At 36.2% G+C, this 19,094-nt stretch overlaps 1 protein-coding gene across 2 annotated transcripts in view; it reads right to left on the reverse strand.

Annotated features, from left to right (window-relative positions):
* Positions 1-11,986: 11,986 nt before the first annotated feature.
* The window catches only part of LOC108726467 (zinc transporter ZIP11-like), a 36,694-nt gene continuing 29,586 nt past the window's right edge, over positions 11,987-19,094 (reverse strand). For both annotated transcript variants that reach the window (XM_018454058.1, XM_018454057.1), the window contains exons 4-5: positions 18,058-18,315; positions 11,987-13,474 (exon numbers count right to left, since the gene is read on the reverse strand). In XM_018454058.1, the coding sequence (XP_018309560.1) occupies positions 13,396-13,474; positions 18,058-18,315 (337 nt within the window). In that variant the 3' untranslated portion in view covers positions 11,987-13,395. The remainder of the gene's footprint in view (positions 13,475-18,057; positions 18,316-19,094) is intronic.

Raw genomic sequence — 19,094 nt, forward strand, 5'->3', positions numbered from 1 at the left:
ATGGTAAAAATTTTTTCTTTATAACACCGTATTTGTTTAAAAAATTATTTCGAAATATATTTTATTCGGATATTTAATAATATTGTTTAATGTATTATATAATCGATAAAATTTATGATAATATTTATTTTCATCTTATAAGTACAATGACTTATCAATTATATATCAATTATAATTATAATAATAAATATAATTTATTATTTATTATTTTGTAAATGAATTAATAATGAAAGATTATTTTCTTTTTGACTGAATATACACAATTATTCTTGTATTCTCAAATAGATTATTACTATTACAATTTGCAATTACTTGTCTAAAAATTGAGTATTTACATTAGCATTAATTAGAGCAATAGTAATATATATCTTAAGATCTTTTATTTGACCAACAAAAATAAAGATAATTATTGATCAGTGAAGAATCATTAAGAGAATTTTTCAAAGGAATTTATATTAATTAAAAACATATTATATATCATTTGGTTAACACTAATTACTTATTTCTTGTTTCATTGAAGCGATAATTATCATGCGTTTTTAACGTTTTACATATTATATATATGCTATCTTAATAAATTGACTCAAATCGTTTTACTTAATTAAATATTTTATTTGCTCGTTAGCTGGTCGTTTAAATTTGGTATATTTTGCTTTGCACGCAAACGAGCGTTATTTTACTTTATTTGGTAGTATAAATACGTTCACACAAAGTTTAGGAAAAAAATAAGTGTGGCAGAGAAAACGGCGCGATCATAGGTCGATCTTTCAACATTTTGACGGCAAAAATTCGTGAGAAAAGAAAGTTTGGAAGAATTTATAATGCTGTGACAGCAGACACATCACGTATACAATACGCAAAGCATGCGTAGGGAAAAGTATGTAGTACGTTTCGTACAATTAAAATCATGTTAAGATTTAATTAAAACGACATTTTAAAATTGTCCAAAGAACGCAAATACATGTTTAAAAAATTAGATCATCATTTAGATGTATATATCTTGCTTGCGGGAATTTCATATTAAGAATGTGTCATATTTTATATTTAGACGAGGTAATCTTGTTTCGCAGGAACTATATTACGTGCCATTATAATAAAATTGCATCAATTTGTAACTTTGGTCGCGTATAATCTAGAACATGATTTCCTCAGTTTCTCAACAGCAGCAATTTCTAATAAAAAAAAAACAACCTATAAATACACACGTTTATGAAGCAATGTATACTTACGCGTTGCGTTGTCTGATCCTTGAGTGCGTCCTCGCGTATAAAAAAAAACATTATCACGAATGAGTCGTCGACTTTCCTATTTTGGGCGTGCTTAGATTGATAACGGTTTGTCGCAGGATACTGTTGTACAATTGACGGCTTCCTACGACTTCCGGTACTCGTGGAGGTCGGTGATTACTTTTTGTCGGAAGTTCGTTGCTACATGGGAACGGTGGAGGCGGTTACCGGAGTTAAAAGGTCGTACCATGTTGTCACAAGTTAATCGCGACTCCCAAAGGCTCTTAATTGTCTCAGAATGCAGTTCGGGTCTTCAACAATTTTTACGTATTTTCACGAGGACAAATATCGATTTCAATTTTTTCCATATCGATCTATTGAAGAATTAATTATATAGCTTACCGAGTAAAACTTGAAAGAAAAAGAAAAACTTCCCATTTAATTTCGGAGAAAATATATCCTCGTCTATCTATCACAATCAATTAGGTAAATTGCTGCGCGCAGTGATCAATAGAAATTCAGATTCGGAAGAATAATATTCGATGAAATAAGGGAGAAGACAAAAATAGAAATAATTTTCGGTGAAATTAATTTTTCTACCGATAGATCTCTCTCGATTTAATTTGAATACATTTATATTAAATTAATGTATTTATAAAACACTGAAAAAATTTGTAAATGTTTTACTTTTTTATTATAAAAAATGAGCGTAATATATTATTTAAAATGGGACCGTCAACACGCTTGTCTTTGAGAAAAGTTAAAAAATGCAATAGTGAGCGTCGTAATAGATGTTATGCGACAAGTATAAAATGTGACGACAAATTGCGTAATAATCAGTTCACGTTGATACGCTGGATGAACGGACGGAACGAGCGAGGTGGACGAAATGTGAATGAGAAGGGAAAAGGACAATGTCCTAGGGCGGGATGCTTAATGCTCGCGAGAGCAGAGTTTCGTTTTAGGACGCACCCTTGCGTATCGACGTGCAGCGAACCACGATTTCGTTGGTTATTTCTTAAATCGATGTGCACGACGTATCCGCAAGCAGCAAATTTCTCAAGCAACCCGAAGTTGTTTGAGATCCGAATCTCCGGGAAAATCCGGATGCACGAATTAAACTCGGGAATAATTTGTGATCTGTTTCCTTTTGTGACGAATCCTGATAATATTACAACATTGCAGGTTGTAGGTTAAATCTAAAGCTGTCTCTACGTTCTCGCAAGATCCTAAGCTATTCTACTTTAATCCTCAATTTTCCTCGCATCGACGCGATTAAATGCGATGTTTATCGCAATTAATTTAACATTCTATGGAACGTTTGCTCTAATTAGGAAAATCCTACGACCGCGTTTGGTACTAAATACGACGTTAGACGAAGATCCTGTACTAACAATGAGGTAATCCGCTAATCGATAAGGATACGCCGTGCAACAACAGGAACAACAACAGATGTATGAACAATAGCAACACTGCCGTCACCGAGCGTCATCACAGCGGGAAAGAACGAGAGGTAAGAGAGACTCATCACGTCGAATAGCGTTGCACGTGCGCGGTGCACCGGTTATATCGGCGGCGCGCAGGGCAAAGTGCATTGTGCGACTGCTGGCGGGTGCAGCGCCGGTGTCCTGGCTTTCCTATGCAACGCACTGCACCCTGCCTCCCACCCTCCTGCCCTTCCTCCGTCCCTCGTCTCTCTGCTCCGTCCCGTTTCGCGATGGTGCCGCGCATCGCCGACGCACCGACCACGTGACCGTTCTCTTTAGCTAAGCCGATTACTGCACCGCCGACGACATCCTCTTATCTATTTTTTTTTCCTTTTCTCACTCTATCTTTCTTTTCATCTTTCGCCGGTCTCTCTCGAGCTCGCGTTTCGGTCAGTTGCTCCTCTTATTTTCGCCCATTTTCAATTCTTAACGAGCACCGTGGAGTTTTTTTAATTTCATAGTACAAGGACCATTAAAAAGTAACGAGATTTGCATAGCGTCTACTATAATTTTCTGTTTGACGCAGCTAATTAACTTCTGTTTCTTTACACATTACGCTCGCGATTTTACAGTTTTCGCGTATCTCGAGTTCTCGTATCTCACTCAGGATCCCGTACTAATTACATAAAAAATTAGATCCTGGCGAAATGAATTAATTTTCACATGTAATACAGTGTACAATATGCGAACAAAAGACGTCATAGACTAATAAACGCAAGGCTCAATAATGAATAATTTTTTAGCTATGTTGTATTAAAAGTTTTCTCAGAAACTTTTGATACACCAATTTCTATATTTGAAATTATTATTATTATTAAATTATTATTTGAAATTATCAAAAATTTTTGTACTTAAAATGAAATGAATATATATCCTGGCGTATAAAAGAAAGAAAGATGCTGAGTGCAAAAAGTGCAAGCAATGTGAATAAGTCTGTTTAAATATCAAAGGAACAATGGTAACTCAATCTCTTGAATTACATAACATTTTATTATTTTTAATTTCTATGTGTGTCAAAATGTAAATTAATACATTTCCATGGTTAATTATAAACTAAACAATGTCCATATTAACGTATGCATTTAATAAATAAATTTGAGTTAAATATATTTAATATATTTTCTTAAGTTTAAATTGTTTAATTCCACTTATTTTAGTTAAATTAACAACATGTTGAGCAGGAGTAATTGTAGAAATAATTAAAAATAACTCAATGAATAGATATAATTCGATATGAATTTAACAGCGTTGATATTCTTTGTTCGTCACATATTATAAGCTGCATTATATGTGCAAACTAATTTATTTCACCGGGAACTCAACTTTCTGTACAATTAGTGCAGAATCCTTTCATCGTTATACCTCTGTTTGTTCTCAAGACTGACTTCCCTAAACAGAATAAATTCTCTTTTCCTCCTTTTCGCACCTCGCATTCCAAGTTCGCGTTCACCGCGAACACGGGCGCATCTGCATCTCCGATCGTGCTTCGCTTCCCGGGATTTTTCGTCCCCTTTCCTTTCGCCACGTGGTGGAGAACGTGGCCCGTGTTCCTCTAACGATGACCGGCTGCTTCTGTCTTTGTTCGTTTCCTCCGCGAGCAAGCGAACAGCGGCGGCAGATGCGCGCGGACGTACCTCTTTCTATATCCCTCTCGCTACGTGGAAACGGACGTGTACCGTCGCCGTTCCACCGGAATGCCTCCTCTCTCTCTTTCTCTCTCTCTCTCTCTCTCTCTCTCTACATCGCCGGACTCTGCGCCGGTCACTGCGTCACTTCTGTTCGCCACGTCCCTCTCGTTCTCGGTCTCGCACCGAACAGTGGCGGATTCACACATCAGACTGCTCTAGGCGCATTAACCCGAGGCCACCCCTCGGTAGAGATCCTCCACGCCTTTCTTAGGTCTGCTCCTTTTTAGCTGTGCTTTTTTTTACGCTTTCATACTTGACAAGAAAGAGAAAGCCGACAATAGAGGCAGAAAAAATACAGCTAAAAAGAACGAGTTGTCGGTTTAGTCAATATATTCCACACACAGCGAGCTAGAATAATCTTATTTAAAATACTATTATTCGTATATCTCTTCGTATTATTTAATATTTCACACGATCATTCGATCCTGGAGTCTATTTGTTTCGCGAATAAATGTTGCGTATCATGTATCTTATTGAGGAACAGTCAAATGATATTCCCGACATAACATTATATATATGTAGAAAGTACATTAGTAACGAATAATGTATGCAATTATTTCTTCAATTGTATCGATATAACTTTTCTTTTTTAATTATCTACATGAAGATAATTCAAGAAGTTTTAAGAAAAATTCTTTGTTGTTAAAAATGTAGTTAATATACAGTAGAATTCCGAACATATCAGGAGATAAGATAATTCCGAATGGTTCAGATAATAAAGGTTCACTAACTGTCCTCTCTATTAGTATACTTATTACTTCCGATAACAAGAGCTAACGTTCAGAAAATTGAAATCTAATCCGTCGAGCTCCTGTTAGCCAAAGTACAGCGCTGTAATTCGGATAATAAGAGCTCAGTTACGAGATATTTGGAACGGAGCATGAACTTGTTCGTATAATGCCCGTTTCTACCAATGTAGTTTAATTTTAATCTCGATTCAACTAATTCTTCGGCTGATATTCATAGACCATTCTTATTTCAAGTTTTAAGTAATGTCTTAAGATACTAATACGGCCCTCTAATTGGTTCGTGACATCTTAAGACTTGCACTTAAACGTCTCGACTATAAGAAATAAAACCAATAATGAATACCGACTTTTATCTTTTCCTAGTTCTAAGAATTAGAAAAAGATGAAAAATAAGACTGCCTTTCCTTTTAGGAAATACAGTCGACACAAACATCATTCTATCCTTTTTGACATTCAATAAATAACATAGATAAAATGATATTTGTGTCGACTAAAAGGAAAGCAGCCTAAGTTGAACTAAAATTAAAGTTAATCTAAAAAAAAATAACGAGCGTAAATGGAATACAGATAAACAGAATTCTACTGTTCTCGAATATTTCATTTTAACTTCTACACAATTCTATCGTTCAATTTTTAATCGATGTTCATCTCGGAGAGTGGTATCTGCGTGCAATATACGTGCACCCATCGCATGTTCCTTGTAATATTAAGCGCCGCCGAAAACAGATGCTTTCGTGTCTTGGCACTTCGCGGTGCGCCCACGAGTCTATTCGTAAATCCGCCACTGTACCCAAACTGGCATCCTCCTCGGTCAGTGCGCCCTACCACCGCAACACGCGAGCGCGCGTTCGCACTCGTCGCACCGGGAAACCGAGCCGGCAATGCAACTGTCCTTGTCGCACGCCGCTCGGCTCCATTCATGTCTCGGTTCTCCTCGGGTTATGCAACTCACTCGCGGTGAGGGGACGCGAGGCGAGGGGATGCGCCGCGCCGACATTGCACACCGTCACTTTATTGCGCCTGAACCGAGAGAGAACGAGAGAGGGAGAGAGAGATACAGGGAGAGAACTTGGATAACTTACCGTCGACGATTTGCTCATACGACAAACGCTCCTTCTTCCTTCCCGATGTAACACCACCTATTACATTCGTATCAATCACTTTACAAATGAGACGTTGCTCCAGAATTTTATTTCTCTGGAAACATAAGTAGGTAGAGCGTTAATGCAATGATAGAAGAGAATTTTATTACTGTCTCGGATGAAGGAAGAGGAGCAGAATTGTCAAGGATTCATATTATTCCTCAAAACTGTTGGAACAATGGATTAATGTATGGAAAGAACGTTAAATCTATAAAATTCAGCTAGATACAAATCTAAAAATAATTTTGTTAAACTATCAAAATAATTATGAATGTTCAAATTAATAGAACGTCAAAACTTTCTGCAGCGTTGTTCATTATGCTTGAGCATCCTACATTATTTTAATGGAGCAACAAAATTATTTTCAACTCTGCTTAGTTAAATTTTTAGATACTTCTGTAAAATTGTTCTTCTCGTGTAGATTAGTTTTAAGGAAAAGATGGAATTTTTTGTGGGTACATATGTTGTACTTTATTATAGATGCTTTACTGCACTTTTTTTTTTATTGTATATCTTTAAAAACCATTACACCGCAGCATTAAATTCGCGATAAATTAATATCTGTGGAATATGCAACGTGTAAGGTTTCAGGACGAATTACCAATTTAAACTATGCGTGAATGAACAGGCGGATGATGAATCAGTCGTTCCGTCTATTTACCAAATATTGGTATCCTGCTTAACGTAATCCTAATTAAGTTACGAAGGCACCTAATTTAATCAGAAAAAAATTAACACCGCACCTTCCGGCAGTAAAAGTCAGAGAGAAGAATTAATTGCGCGATGTGCGAACGCGTTTCTTTCGGACAATAATATTTGCTACTAATCCTTAAGTACTGATTGGTCCGATCACACGAAAAAAAAAAAACGCTATATCTGTCTCAATGGCTGCGTTCAGCAGAAAAAGCAGCTTTGCAACTGTTGTAAAATTCTTTAATATGATTGGTCTTGTCCTTAGTTCCTCACTGGATCTACGTGTATAAACCAATCATATTCAAGAATTTTACAAAGTTGCAAAACTGCTTTTTCTGCTGAACGCAGCCATTTTCGCTTTCAATTGCTCCATTTGTTATGTAGCTCTCGTTCAGCCAGTGATGCGTGAGCCGCGGTAGGTTTTTCACTCCACTTTTTTTGTATGACCCAGGGACCAACTCAGTAAAAGTGTCACTATCTTTTTACCTCAGTACCTAAGGGTTAAAGAATCTTAATTAACAAAAATATACTATTCAATAAAGTACTAATCGCCAAATCAACGAAACAGCGGGCAGGCGTAAATTTTAATAATAATTTACATAAATGTTCGCGCGCATTTTACAATTGACTGTGCTAACTATCTAGGTACAATATGATGATCTGTATAATTACATAATTCGCGTAAATTACATTATTAATTACAGAAGATACATTTCGCTAAAGCACCGCTCGCGCACATAATCATCGACGCGACGGCGTCGACGTTGATCGAGAAGACCTTCGCTTCTATCATCGAAGCTTGAACGGCTGATGCTCATTCGCACTGGTTTAATATAAACCAAGCGTCGGTACTTTTCTTCGAATAATGTTGTAAATGGTATCGATCGTCCGGATTGAAGATCGCCGAGAAGATCTATTAGCGGTCATTCACGCGACAAGAAAAATTCTTCGTAAGAAAGTCCAATTGACTCTTGGAATTGACAATCTTAATCTTGTAAAATATTGATTCTATAAAGCAGCATCAATCTGTTCCAATAAATGCTAATAAACGGACAGTTCTCGTCGATTCATCGCAGTAATGTTAGCTAAAATCATCGCGCCAAAGATACTTTTCGACGTCCGCAAATCTAGATGGTTTATTTAATGAAATTAATATAAAGGAATACAACTCTAGACGTGAAAAATAAGAGGACAAGGTGTAACGCAGTAGCGACAGCATAATAGAACACTTATATTACAAAGTTGGTCCCCAATCCAACGTGACTAATTAATTATATTGATGTGTCTAAATAATGATATTAACGTTAAGCAACCATATCGCTTTTCGTTGGATTTGAGACCAACTGCTGATCGCACCAATAATCTTGCTGTCATCCGCGACAAAGTTCCATCTTGTCGTCTTACATCACAGCTTCATACATACGTGCGCATACGTATATTGCTAATACTTTAAGATGATTTATTGACAGCATGTATCAAAATATAGTCTCTATATCTTATATAAGCATACAGCGTCGAGAATCGGATACCAATGATCGATTTGTGTCTTTCAATCGCTGCGAATACGTCTATCGAAAAATATCGATCTCGCAGCGATCTTAATAATAAAAACAGGATACGAAAGATTTACGTTCATAGTTTGTCATGCGTACTGAGAGTGAATTACTCATATAAAGAAGCTACATTTCGAAATTAGGAAACTCAATGGCTGCGTTCAGTAGAGAAAACTGATCAGAGTGCTCAGTGATTCTTTAATATGATTCGCTCTTGCTTTTGGTCCTTTGCTGGATATAAGTGTGAGAATTGATCATATTAAAGAATCACTGAGCGCTCATTGATCAGTTTTCTCTGCTGAACACAGCTAAAGTTCTGAAGATAAACTAAAACAATATAAAAATGTAAATATTTTTAAATCAAACGGATAAGTGAGAATAACTCCGTGGATTCTTTTGGGTATTCTTGAAATATTTATTCTTCGAAATCTTACATCAGTCTTGAATGTTTCAGCTCACTTCGAACCATCTTTAGCGAAATAATGCTTGTGTGTTCATAACTGTGTGTTTCGCATAGTGTTCTTTCTGATTCATATAACGAGTGTGGCCTCGAATTTCCTAGTTCGGGCTCTTTTCTGTCAGTTGATTTTTGGAAATTAATGACACCGTTGTTTGCCAGAATGAGTTCATTTTATTTAACAATTTTTACAACATTTGTCTGTACTTATGATTGTTTATAAGTCTGTCCTCTATGGCGTCAAAACTTATATTGAATTCGAAGAATAAACATATTTCAAGAATACGCAAAAGAATCCGCAAAGTTATTCTCACTTGTCCGTTTGATTTTAAAATATTTACATTTTTATTTCTGAATGTCCGAGAGTTCAAGTTATTTTTGTTGATAAACTAAAAATTTTATATATATACTGAGAAAAATATCTGGTCAAAAATGGGCAAACCAGAATTAAGATTCTGATAATATCAATTAAAATTTCGTTTATCTCAAACTAGAATTTAATAGTGTCACTAGAAAATTTTGTTTCGTCCATTTTTAATCAGAATTCCAATTAATCCAACCAGAGATTTTTCTTTTATATACATATATACAGGACGTTTATCATAATAGTATAGATTTTTGCAACAATTTAATACAAAAATTATAAAGAAACATTCATCTATTTCGTGCTACATCTTATGGTCCAAAAGAATTGAATCTTTTTTTTCAAAAATTCAAGGTCACTTACACTTTTTTAAATAGCATTACAATTTTTTTTTCATAATGACCAATTATTCGATGATTTAGCTTAGACGTTTCTTTAAAGGAAATACCGTAGACGAGAGAGACGTGTATCGGTTTCCGCGAGGTGATCTATTTTTGCGCCAACGGGTATAGTGGCAACCTCGTTACGTACTCTGGGATAAACGGCACGTCGTTACAAGAACGAAATTGCACTGTGCGCGTGGTCTGTGATTAGAAAGGGCACATTGTAACGCAATAAATATGCGTATAGGTTTACCTATACGCATATTTATTGCCTACCAGGCACGAGAGCGTAGTCGGTGATTGCGTGCGCGCACGAGAGACACATGCAAGTTGCGAAATTCGTACTCTTTCGAGAAAACTCCGTTTCAGAAAGGCGCAAACAAATTTGCATAATGCGATGGTAGGCCTCTCATTAGTGGGGAATGAATAAGGCGGCAGTGAATCGGAAACACGCGAATGTTGATTTGAGAACGAACTAATTCCGTGGTCAGACCGGTTTAGATTTCGCGAATACCAACATTTATTCAGATGTTGGTTAAGTAATAATACAGGTATTTTTGAAGCTAATTAATGAAACAATCGATGGTCTTCGGAGAATTGGATTTTACGTTAAGAATCGATAATATTAAAAGGATTTTATTATAGACAATCTGAATTCTATCTACCACTTTAATTTCGTTCTAAATAAAAAGATATATATGAATGTGAAAAGATGAAAAAACTAATATAAAATTTAATGAAATATAAACAATAACAAGATGTTAACTCAATTGATGCTGATAAAAATATAATTAAAAACTAAAATATATATAATAAATATTATAATATAATTTTATAAGAAAATAATATTTTTCAATAAGACACTAAAAACATGATACAAAAGTTATGGATTGTAAAGAATAGGAAAGTAATAAGCAATTTGAATCCATTATTCAAGACATGAAAATTGCAAATTTCAAGTTTTATATCACTAAGTACACGAAGAGAATTTTTCGTTATTTTAGCGCAAAATTCGCTATAAATTTTATCATGTTTAGTGATAAATGTAGAACAATTTAATAATATATTAAATATTATTAGTAATAATAAAAATTTTGGAAATATCGAAAAGAAAATTTTTATAATCAATAATAAAAATTATCAAGTACATTGTATATATAAATTATCATTGTACATATAAATTAATCTATATGAAGCAAAATTAAAATATTTACAATGTGTTTTGTAAAATTAACATATTACATTTTAATACAGATTAGTTATCATTATCTTAAATTATTAGATTTAAATAAGGTATTTTATATGTTTATAGCTATTTGGCAACTATTTAAAACAACAAGGAATCATGAAATATTTACTGAAATTTTACTATCTTTTTTTTAGTAAAATTAATTGAATATATTAAATTAGAAAAAATCACATAAAATTATTCGAAATACATATTGTCCTACGATTTATTATTGTGATTTTAGGATAAATTCTAAGAGAAATTTTTCTCCATGATAATCGGAATATTATTAGCATACGGAATATTATTAGACACACGATCTAGTTCAAACCAAAAAGGCATTTTCATACAATTACTTACAATTAGTTATGTTATTTATGATGTGAGAAACCTAGGTGGACCAATTTCAAAAATGCGCCATTCAAAGTAATGACAAGATTTGTTATCAATTAGAAATTAGTTTCAAATTTTATAAGCCAATATAACGCCACTATTAAAAATTTGCTTCAAATATTATGCGCAATGTTACATCTGTTTTTACAGCATGGAGCTATTCACATATTCAACTGATATTTTTTATTGTTGTTTATAAAATCGGAATATTAAAACCAAAAACACACAACGAGATTTCAGTAATAAAAAAAAATCATAATATTAAAAAAAATCATAATATTCAAAAAATTAAAAAATCCTTCTGTTATTATTTTAAAAAGATTTCATTAAAAAAAAAAAAAATATTACACTAAAAATGCAGAATTTTTTCTTTTCTGGATGCTCAGAATGCGTTATTAATTCACTCACGCAAGTCAACTTGATATTTAATAAATATCGCAGACAATATTTTCAGAAACAAATAGCTTGACATTTTTTGAAACCTTTTGTACTTTATCAACATATTTAATTCTTTTAATTTTTTTTATGTTAAAAATAGTTTCTATTGATATTATTACAAAAATGTTTACTATACGAACAAATATGGTTATGAATTTATTTTGAAACATGTAGTATCTCGCTATTAAATTGATATTTTGTTATATGCTCCAATATTAATTAAGTGTACGTAATGTACAAATAGATACCGTATAGAAGCAACAATAATTTCTTAATAAAAATGTCATTACATATTTGTATGATAATCTTGAAGTTGCTGAGAAGATTCTGAAGCACCTTTACCACTTGTCATATCATCAGCCTGAGTGCGCGAAATATCAGCTCCGTGATTACTAAATTTTAATCGCTAATTTAAAAATTATTATAGCCTTGACATTTTCGTATTAGGATTTTCTTCTTTTTCTGTTTCTCCTGTTTAGTTTTCCGACCCCTTAAGGGTCATAGTATCATGCGTATCAATTTGCTTTATAGCCTCTTCGGGAACAGAAGCTTGCTTATGTTTTTTCAATCTGGTAGTAGTAGGATTTCACTCTACAGAGTTTGTCAACACTCGAGGGGACCTACAGTTTAACGCCGAATCCGAATGGCAAACGCGAAAAATAGCGTATATGGGATGCAGATGGGATCGAACCCGGATTCACATCTCGCGTCAATCGCACTGAGGAGCAAGCCACTCAGCGCCTCATCAGGATTTTCGTCTTAGAATGTTCCAAGGAATCCGTTCTTAAAAGGATGAGCATGGGTTGTGGGATACCCTGCATATAATATATTATACATAATCATAATATCTATATAAACCTATCTACGTGTTTGATACTTCTAATGAAAAAATTGCTTAAGACGTTGATTTTTTCCTGACAGTTCTCGACGCTGCACGTTATTCTAATTGCTTTACCTACCGACAGAATCGCGATTGTATCTTGCGATTATCTCGGTGAATCCTGACAGACATCAATTTCGATGTTCGATTTTAAGTTCAGTCAACCAGGCTATCGTGTGTCTTCGATTTCTGGAATTGCATCGACGAGGACTAGATACGAGGAAGACATTTACGAAGTGAAATGCGTTCTAGAAAAATATCTACCGGTTTAGAAAATTGTTGAGCGATTACACAACTTAGCCTCCACTATAGCGTCAATCGAACATCGATCAATTACAGACGAGACTTAAAACATAGTTTCACATGATATGATTAATATTTTTTATACATATAATTTTTTATATGTATCGCTCGATGACTATCAGGAATCACGACAGCACATCTCGAACCTAATTGGAAACACTTCTTATTCTGCTACTCTTCGATTCTCCTGAGTCTTTGAGGATAAAAGTGCCGCACGCAACGGCGGATAAAAACACTGGAAAATATTCGCTAGAGCACTCAGTTTTTGACTTCTTTGCGAGAAAACGCATTACTATTCGGTGAATGCTGCGAATTAAGAAGATGTCATCATAAACTGTGAACACTTGTTACCATTACCACATGATTTGTATCCACATTTATAAGAATGTGGCTACTTTCGGGACGATGTCCTTAACCTAGGCCAACGTCTAAGGACATCATCACTAAGAAACCGACGATGGCGGCCCAGCTGGCGAGTTTGCCGTTTCCGCTGTAAACAGAAAGCGCGCGTGGCACATGCATTAAGATCCAGGAGATTCACATATAAAATCGCAAGAAAACTGTCCGAATTTAAGATGCTTCATTTGATTTATAATAATGTTATATATAAGAACATTGAATTTATCAGTTCGTCTTATTTGTTTCCACAATTTTATCTGTGTAATTATGCCTCCCGAAAAACTCCAACAGGACAGGATGGTCGCACGTGTGTAAAATTCTTTCTAAATCTCTGCAATATCGCGATTTGGTGGCGGCGTGATGCATGAACGGTAAAGAAGCGGGAGAGAATTTTAATTAGTGCAACCGGTGATGCATGGATCGAATGTAAAAATCAAAAGGGAGACAGAGAGAAAGACATAGTGGACCAAGGTGGAGGACGAGGGGTAACAAGGGTGCGGGGAATTAAAAAGGCGGCACTGGCGCCGTCGCCCACCGCTATCGTCATCGTCTTCTCTGCTCCTACGGCTCCGTGGCAACGACCTGGGAGAAAGAGAGCCCCAGGATGGCGAGAAATAAAAGGGTTTTCGCGGCAAGTAAGTAGGGATTAAGCACATACAAAGCACACACTCGCGCCACGCCGCGCCGCGCCGCGCGTATATACCCCGGTATTGCACGTCACGGCTTGTTGATTTCGTAAATTATACACGGCCATCAATTTTAACGGCCGGTGAAACGCGCCGTTGTATTTCGGTGGGCGTTCTACCACATCAATCATATCCGCGCGGTAAATACCTCCTTTCGGTGTGCGTCAGAAAATTTGTATTTTTATTGGCCATTATCGTATCTCATCGCAATGGTAGCCGGGATAACAATGTTCGCACGTCGTCGTCGTTGCTTGCTCGGCGAAACTGGGGCGCCGAGTCAAGTCATGTCGCGATCCGCATCCGCTAAACGAACGCATCCGCTAAGAACCGATCCTCGATCCGATTTATCCTTTATTTAGCATGACCGACGGTACGTTGTACTCCTCGCGATAAAATTTAATATTCTTCGTGTACTTCCTCATTCCTTAGAACTTTGAAACTATTCACGTTCGAACATCATATCATGTTACTGAATACTTTATGTATTAAATCACACCGATTTCTCATTGGTTTGATACACAAATCCAAGTATGTATAATAAATGATTTTATATATGTGTGTTGTGATTTAGTTTTAACATTGTAAAAATAACACACGCTACTCTGCATACAAAAATAGATGTATACATTTAAACGTGTATAATAGTTGTTTTTGTATAGAAAATTATAACAATAACAGCGAATTCGATTAGATGCAGTACTCACTGATGCACATTAAACTCATCGTACACAAATTGATGTAAGAGGATATGTGTTTATTATAAATATAGAAATCAGTTAAAAACTAAAATACTCAATACACTTCATTATGCTATAGGTAAAATATATATTTTAATTCGAAATATTTACATTTCATTTTTACTCAGATTAAATTAGTGTACAATGACTTTAATATACTAGCGTGTCCAATTCGTTATAAACCACATACATATATGAAGGCACTTATTACATACTCGGATGTGGAGTACTCTTTCTTTTCTATCTTGTTAATAGCCATAATCAAAACTGTACAGTTACAGAAGGAAACATCGACCGACTTGACATCCGATTGAGTGCGAATATGTAAGTGAAAGTTTCAAGATAGGGTAATAAATTTAAATATTCCTACGTTACTCGGTTGCATCGAACACTGCATGTAACACGGGTATCATCGGCGAAGCAGACGTTCCTTTTCGCCGAGCAGAGGAAAATGCAAATTGCACGAGGGGCGATCGTTCTGAATCGAGCCGAGCCGCGTCGATTTTTGCCGGTGCTCCTCGTCGAAAGCACCGCAGTCGCGAAGGAATTCGAAGGAATCTCATATATTCCGATTGTCCCCTTTTCTTGGACTTAAATTAATGTGGACTTAAATTGCGTGGCCCAATTTTTGGTCATATAAGCGCAAATAATTTTATAATTTTTCCTGTATTTATAATTCTAGTTTTGATTAGTTAACCCTGAAAAAGCTTTTTTTAATCGAGATTAGTCTAGGTCTACGAAAGTCGTCGATGGAAGGTGCCCAACTCATAATTTTTTACAGATCGTTTAAATGAAGCAAGTGTACTTAGCAAGTATAATTCTCATGGCTCGACAGTAACACAAATATTGCAGATTGCGAGTTGGGCACTTACGGCACTTACAGGCGTATTCACAGCCATTTTTTAGGAATAACAATTTGCTAATAATACGCGTATTAACATTTGTATATGCACAAAGGTATGAATAAGGAAACTTCATACTGTCTTCTAAAGGACTTGATCGTACTCCTCGGATGTGATTGCTGGAATTTCGAAAATATATCTACTGTGTACATTATACAGGAAAGAACAATTTTGTTGAAATATCTAAAAATATAGCTATCGGGTTGATCAGAAAGTAACTTCGTTTTTGCTTAAAATTGTATATACAATATCTTCGAACCATATCTACATGTTTTTAAAATTTGGCAATTGTATCATTCGATAAAGCAAAGTCTAATATAATTATTTTAATGTTTCAACAAAATCTATTTTCAGATCTATATCTTATAGATAATTTTTTAGATACACTTCGGCAAAACCATTCTTTTCGTGTAAAAAAGCGAAGTTAGACCGTGCATATCTACGCAAATGCAGTTCGAGATCGATTGATTCTCTTCGAAAAAGAATCGCTTGACTCTTCTTTCGTGGAAGTCGAGCAACGGTTTCCACGAAGAAGGAGAGGAAAGACGGGAGAGAGCGAGCGATCTGTTTTCACTTTTGTGTTTTCCGGCCACCCGGAGGGTTCCCGAGGGAGCGAGTTGAAGCCGACTGTCTCAGGGGATCCTCGACGAGAGAATCGTGACGAGAGAAGGTGAAAGAGAGAGAGAGAAAGAACGCATGTACCGTGCGCTCGCGCTCGAGTATCCGGGCGGTTAGATCGCACGCGAAATACAAAAGGAGCCAATTATAATGACAATGCACCTTCTTCAGCTAGGCCGCCGCCAGGCCTGGGAAAGAAATTCGCCACGTCCGTTTTGCCAGCGGCGCGCTAACTACGGCACTGCCGTCACGCGCCATTGTACCGTAATCGCTCTCGAATACGGACATCGTAGATACTTGGATACGTTTGTGCGTGCGAGTACGTATGTATAGGTACGTGTGTGCGTGTCCGCTTGACACGGAGTAGAAATTCATAGGACATACGCGACACGAATTTTTTCCTCTCTATATTTATGCGCTTCGGTGCTTCGTACGGTCGAAATGGATTCCGGACGTTTCGCGCGGTCGTCGGAATGATCTCGCTGAATTCTAGCGACTTCGGATCGAATGAAGAATATTAAAATAAAGCGAGAAATAAAGAGTATACATGAGTTACAGTACACATGAGTTCTCATCGTGTTAGGTTGTAAGAATCATAATTAACCGATCGCCATAGGGCTGATAATCCATCATGTGATATATCAAATTAAACAAATGGATGTTAAATAAAACGGATGAAAAAAATTATTTTCAATTAACTTGATATAAACTTCATAAATCTAACAAGTTATGAAAGAAATGTAGAAAAGGTACATATAAATATAAATATAAAATTTTACGAACCGCTGCGTTGAGCTGGCAATCTCTAAATTTTGATTTGCGTAATTGATCGTACTTATTGTCTTCTTAATTCGTATCTACTAATTAATCGGTATCATTTATTTTATATAGTGTAGAAAATACTTTTAAGAAAGCAAAGAGCCGACAATAAATGAAACTGTGTACTGATTACAATTGCGAACGAGAAAATGACGCTTATATTTATTGTCAAAGAGAAGGACGATAGGATTGGAGGATCGCGCGTTATCAAAAGATTGCCATCGAACGGCTATCCGCGCATCCGCGCCCGAGGATGAGAGAATAAATCCCGAAATAAAGGACCATTGTGTCGGTGGGAAAAGCGCCTTCCGCCCTTCTGACTCCAAGACTAGGCCTGGATTTCTAATTCGTTGTGAATGGGCAGAGGGTGAAACGTGAGACGGAAACGGGTGCAAGTGCACTGTGGACTGGTGCCTCTGGTACGAACGGTGTTTAAAAAAAACGAAAAGAGCGAGAGCGACAGCGAGAGAGAGAGAGAGAGAGAGAGAGAGGAGATAAGAGAGAAGAAAGAACGAGGAGAAGCCGGAACCAGTTAAAGGAACGAGTTGCGCCCAACTCTCTTTGCGCGAACCGGCTTCACCCTTCTGCATTCAACACCACCTTCCACGCTTTTTCAATAACACGTGCATTTTCCGATGCGCGACCATAAAGTTCCTTATCGGAAATGCAGTTGTAACGACATCGGTAACGCTCAACAGGTTTGTTATCTGTGATTTTTGTCGAATAGCTTCAAGGCTCGAATAAACTTGAGATCACGTCATTTGTACATTTTCGAGAAAGATTCCTATCGCGTTGCAACGATCTTGTAGAGCGAGTTAAGCGTCCGTTATTTGGAACATTGTAAAAAAGCGTAAATAGGAGTCGTTTTGCAGTTTTAAATTTTTCCGGACAAGTGGATTATACGGTACATACCTTTGATGCGCTTCCGGGATAATGTCGTCGATCACAACGTAGATCATCGCACCGGCCGCGAAGGCAAGTGCATAAGGTAGCGCAGGTGCAGCGAGCGTCACTCCGGCTGCGCCGAGGACACCGGCAATAGGCTCCACCATCCCCGAGAGCTGGCCATACCAGAAGCTCTTCAGCGTGCTAATCCCGGCGGCTTGAAGAGGCAAGGCCACCGCTAATCCTTCAGGGAAGTTTTGTATCCCGATCCCGATCGCGAGGTTTCTGTAACAAAATTCAGAGTGTCGTTACTTTTAATTTGCGTGTACACTTAATTAATTATGAACTAAAATTATAAATTCTTGCTTTAACATTTTTTAAAGAAAAACTTAATCCTAATTGGTATTCATAGATCCAGTAGGTTCGGATATTTATTCGCCCCAAATGTTATAAAAAATTATAATATTTATAAATTTTTCAAATGTTTTTTACAAGTTTACGCAAGTTTTAATTACATAATCTTATTCCTCAAATTTTTTCCTTCAAAATGAAAAAAAAATCATGAATTATATTTTAAGCGAAAATACATTCATTTAAAGTACATTGGATCTGCAAATACCAGTTAAAGAAATTTTAGAACAAATACTAATTAGGGTTAAGTAACATCATTAATAAAATTTTCTATATAGCTCATTTTCTATGGTGACGAACGATTCTTTCACGCGTTTCAGTATATAAGTATCGTGACATTTCCGTACCCGTCGTATCAAGATACCTGGATCTTGCACCGAGCGCAAGAAGCATCCGTTTGCGAATTCCGTAAAGTTGTGCACCGATGAATTGCAACGACGGTATGCAAAAATAGGACGTCTATTAAGCTGGCACAGCCACTTCAGCACAATCAAACGCGACCTATACCACATTTTTTTGCTATTTTTTTGCTAATTTTTTGCTCTATTCCCGATTTTTTTGCTCCAGCCGATTCGCTAAAACCCATGGCTGTGCTAGCTTAAGATCAAAGTTAGCACAGCCACAAAGAAAAAAAGCAGCAAATGAAAAATCAA

Source organism: Mycetomoellerius zeteki, unplaced genomic scaffold (assembly GCF_001594055.1).
Source record: "Mycetomoellerius zeteki isolate Tzet28-1 unplaced genomic scaffold, Tzet1.0 scaffold421, whole genome shotgun sequence".
Classification (NCBI taxonomy): domain Eukaryota; kingdom Metazoa; phylum Arthropoda; class Insecta; order Hymenoptera; family Formicidae; genus Mycetomoellerius; species Mycetomoellerius zeteki.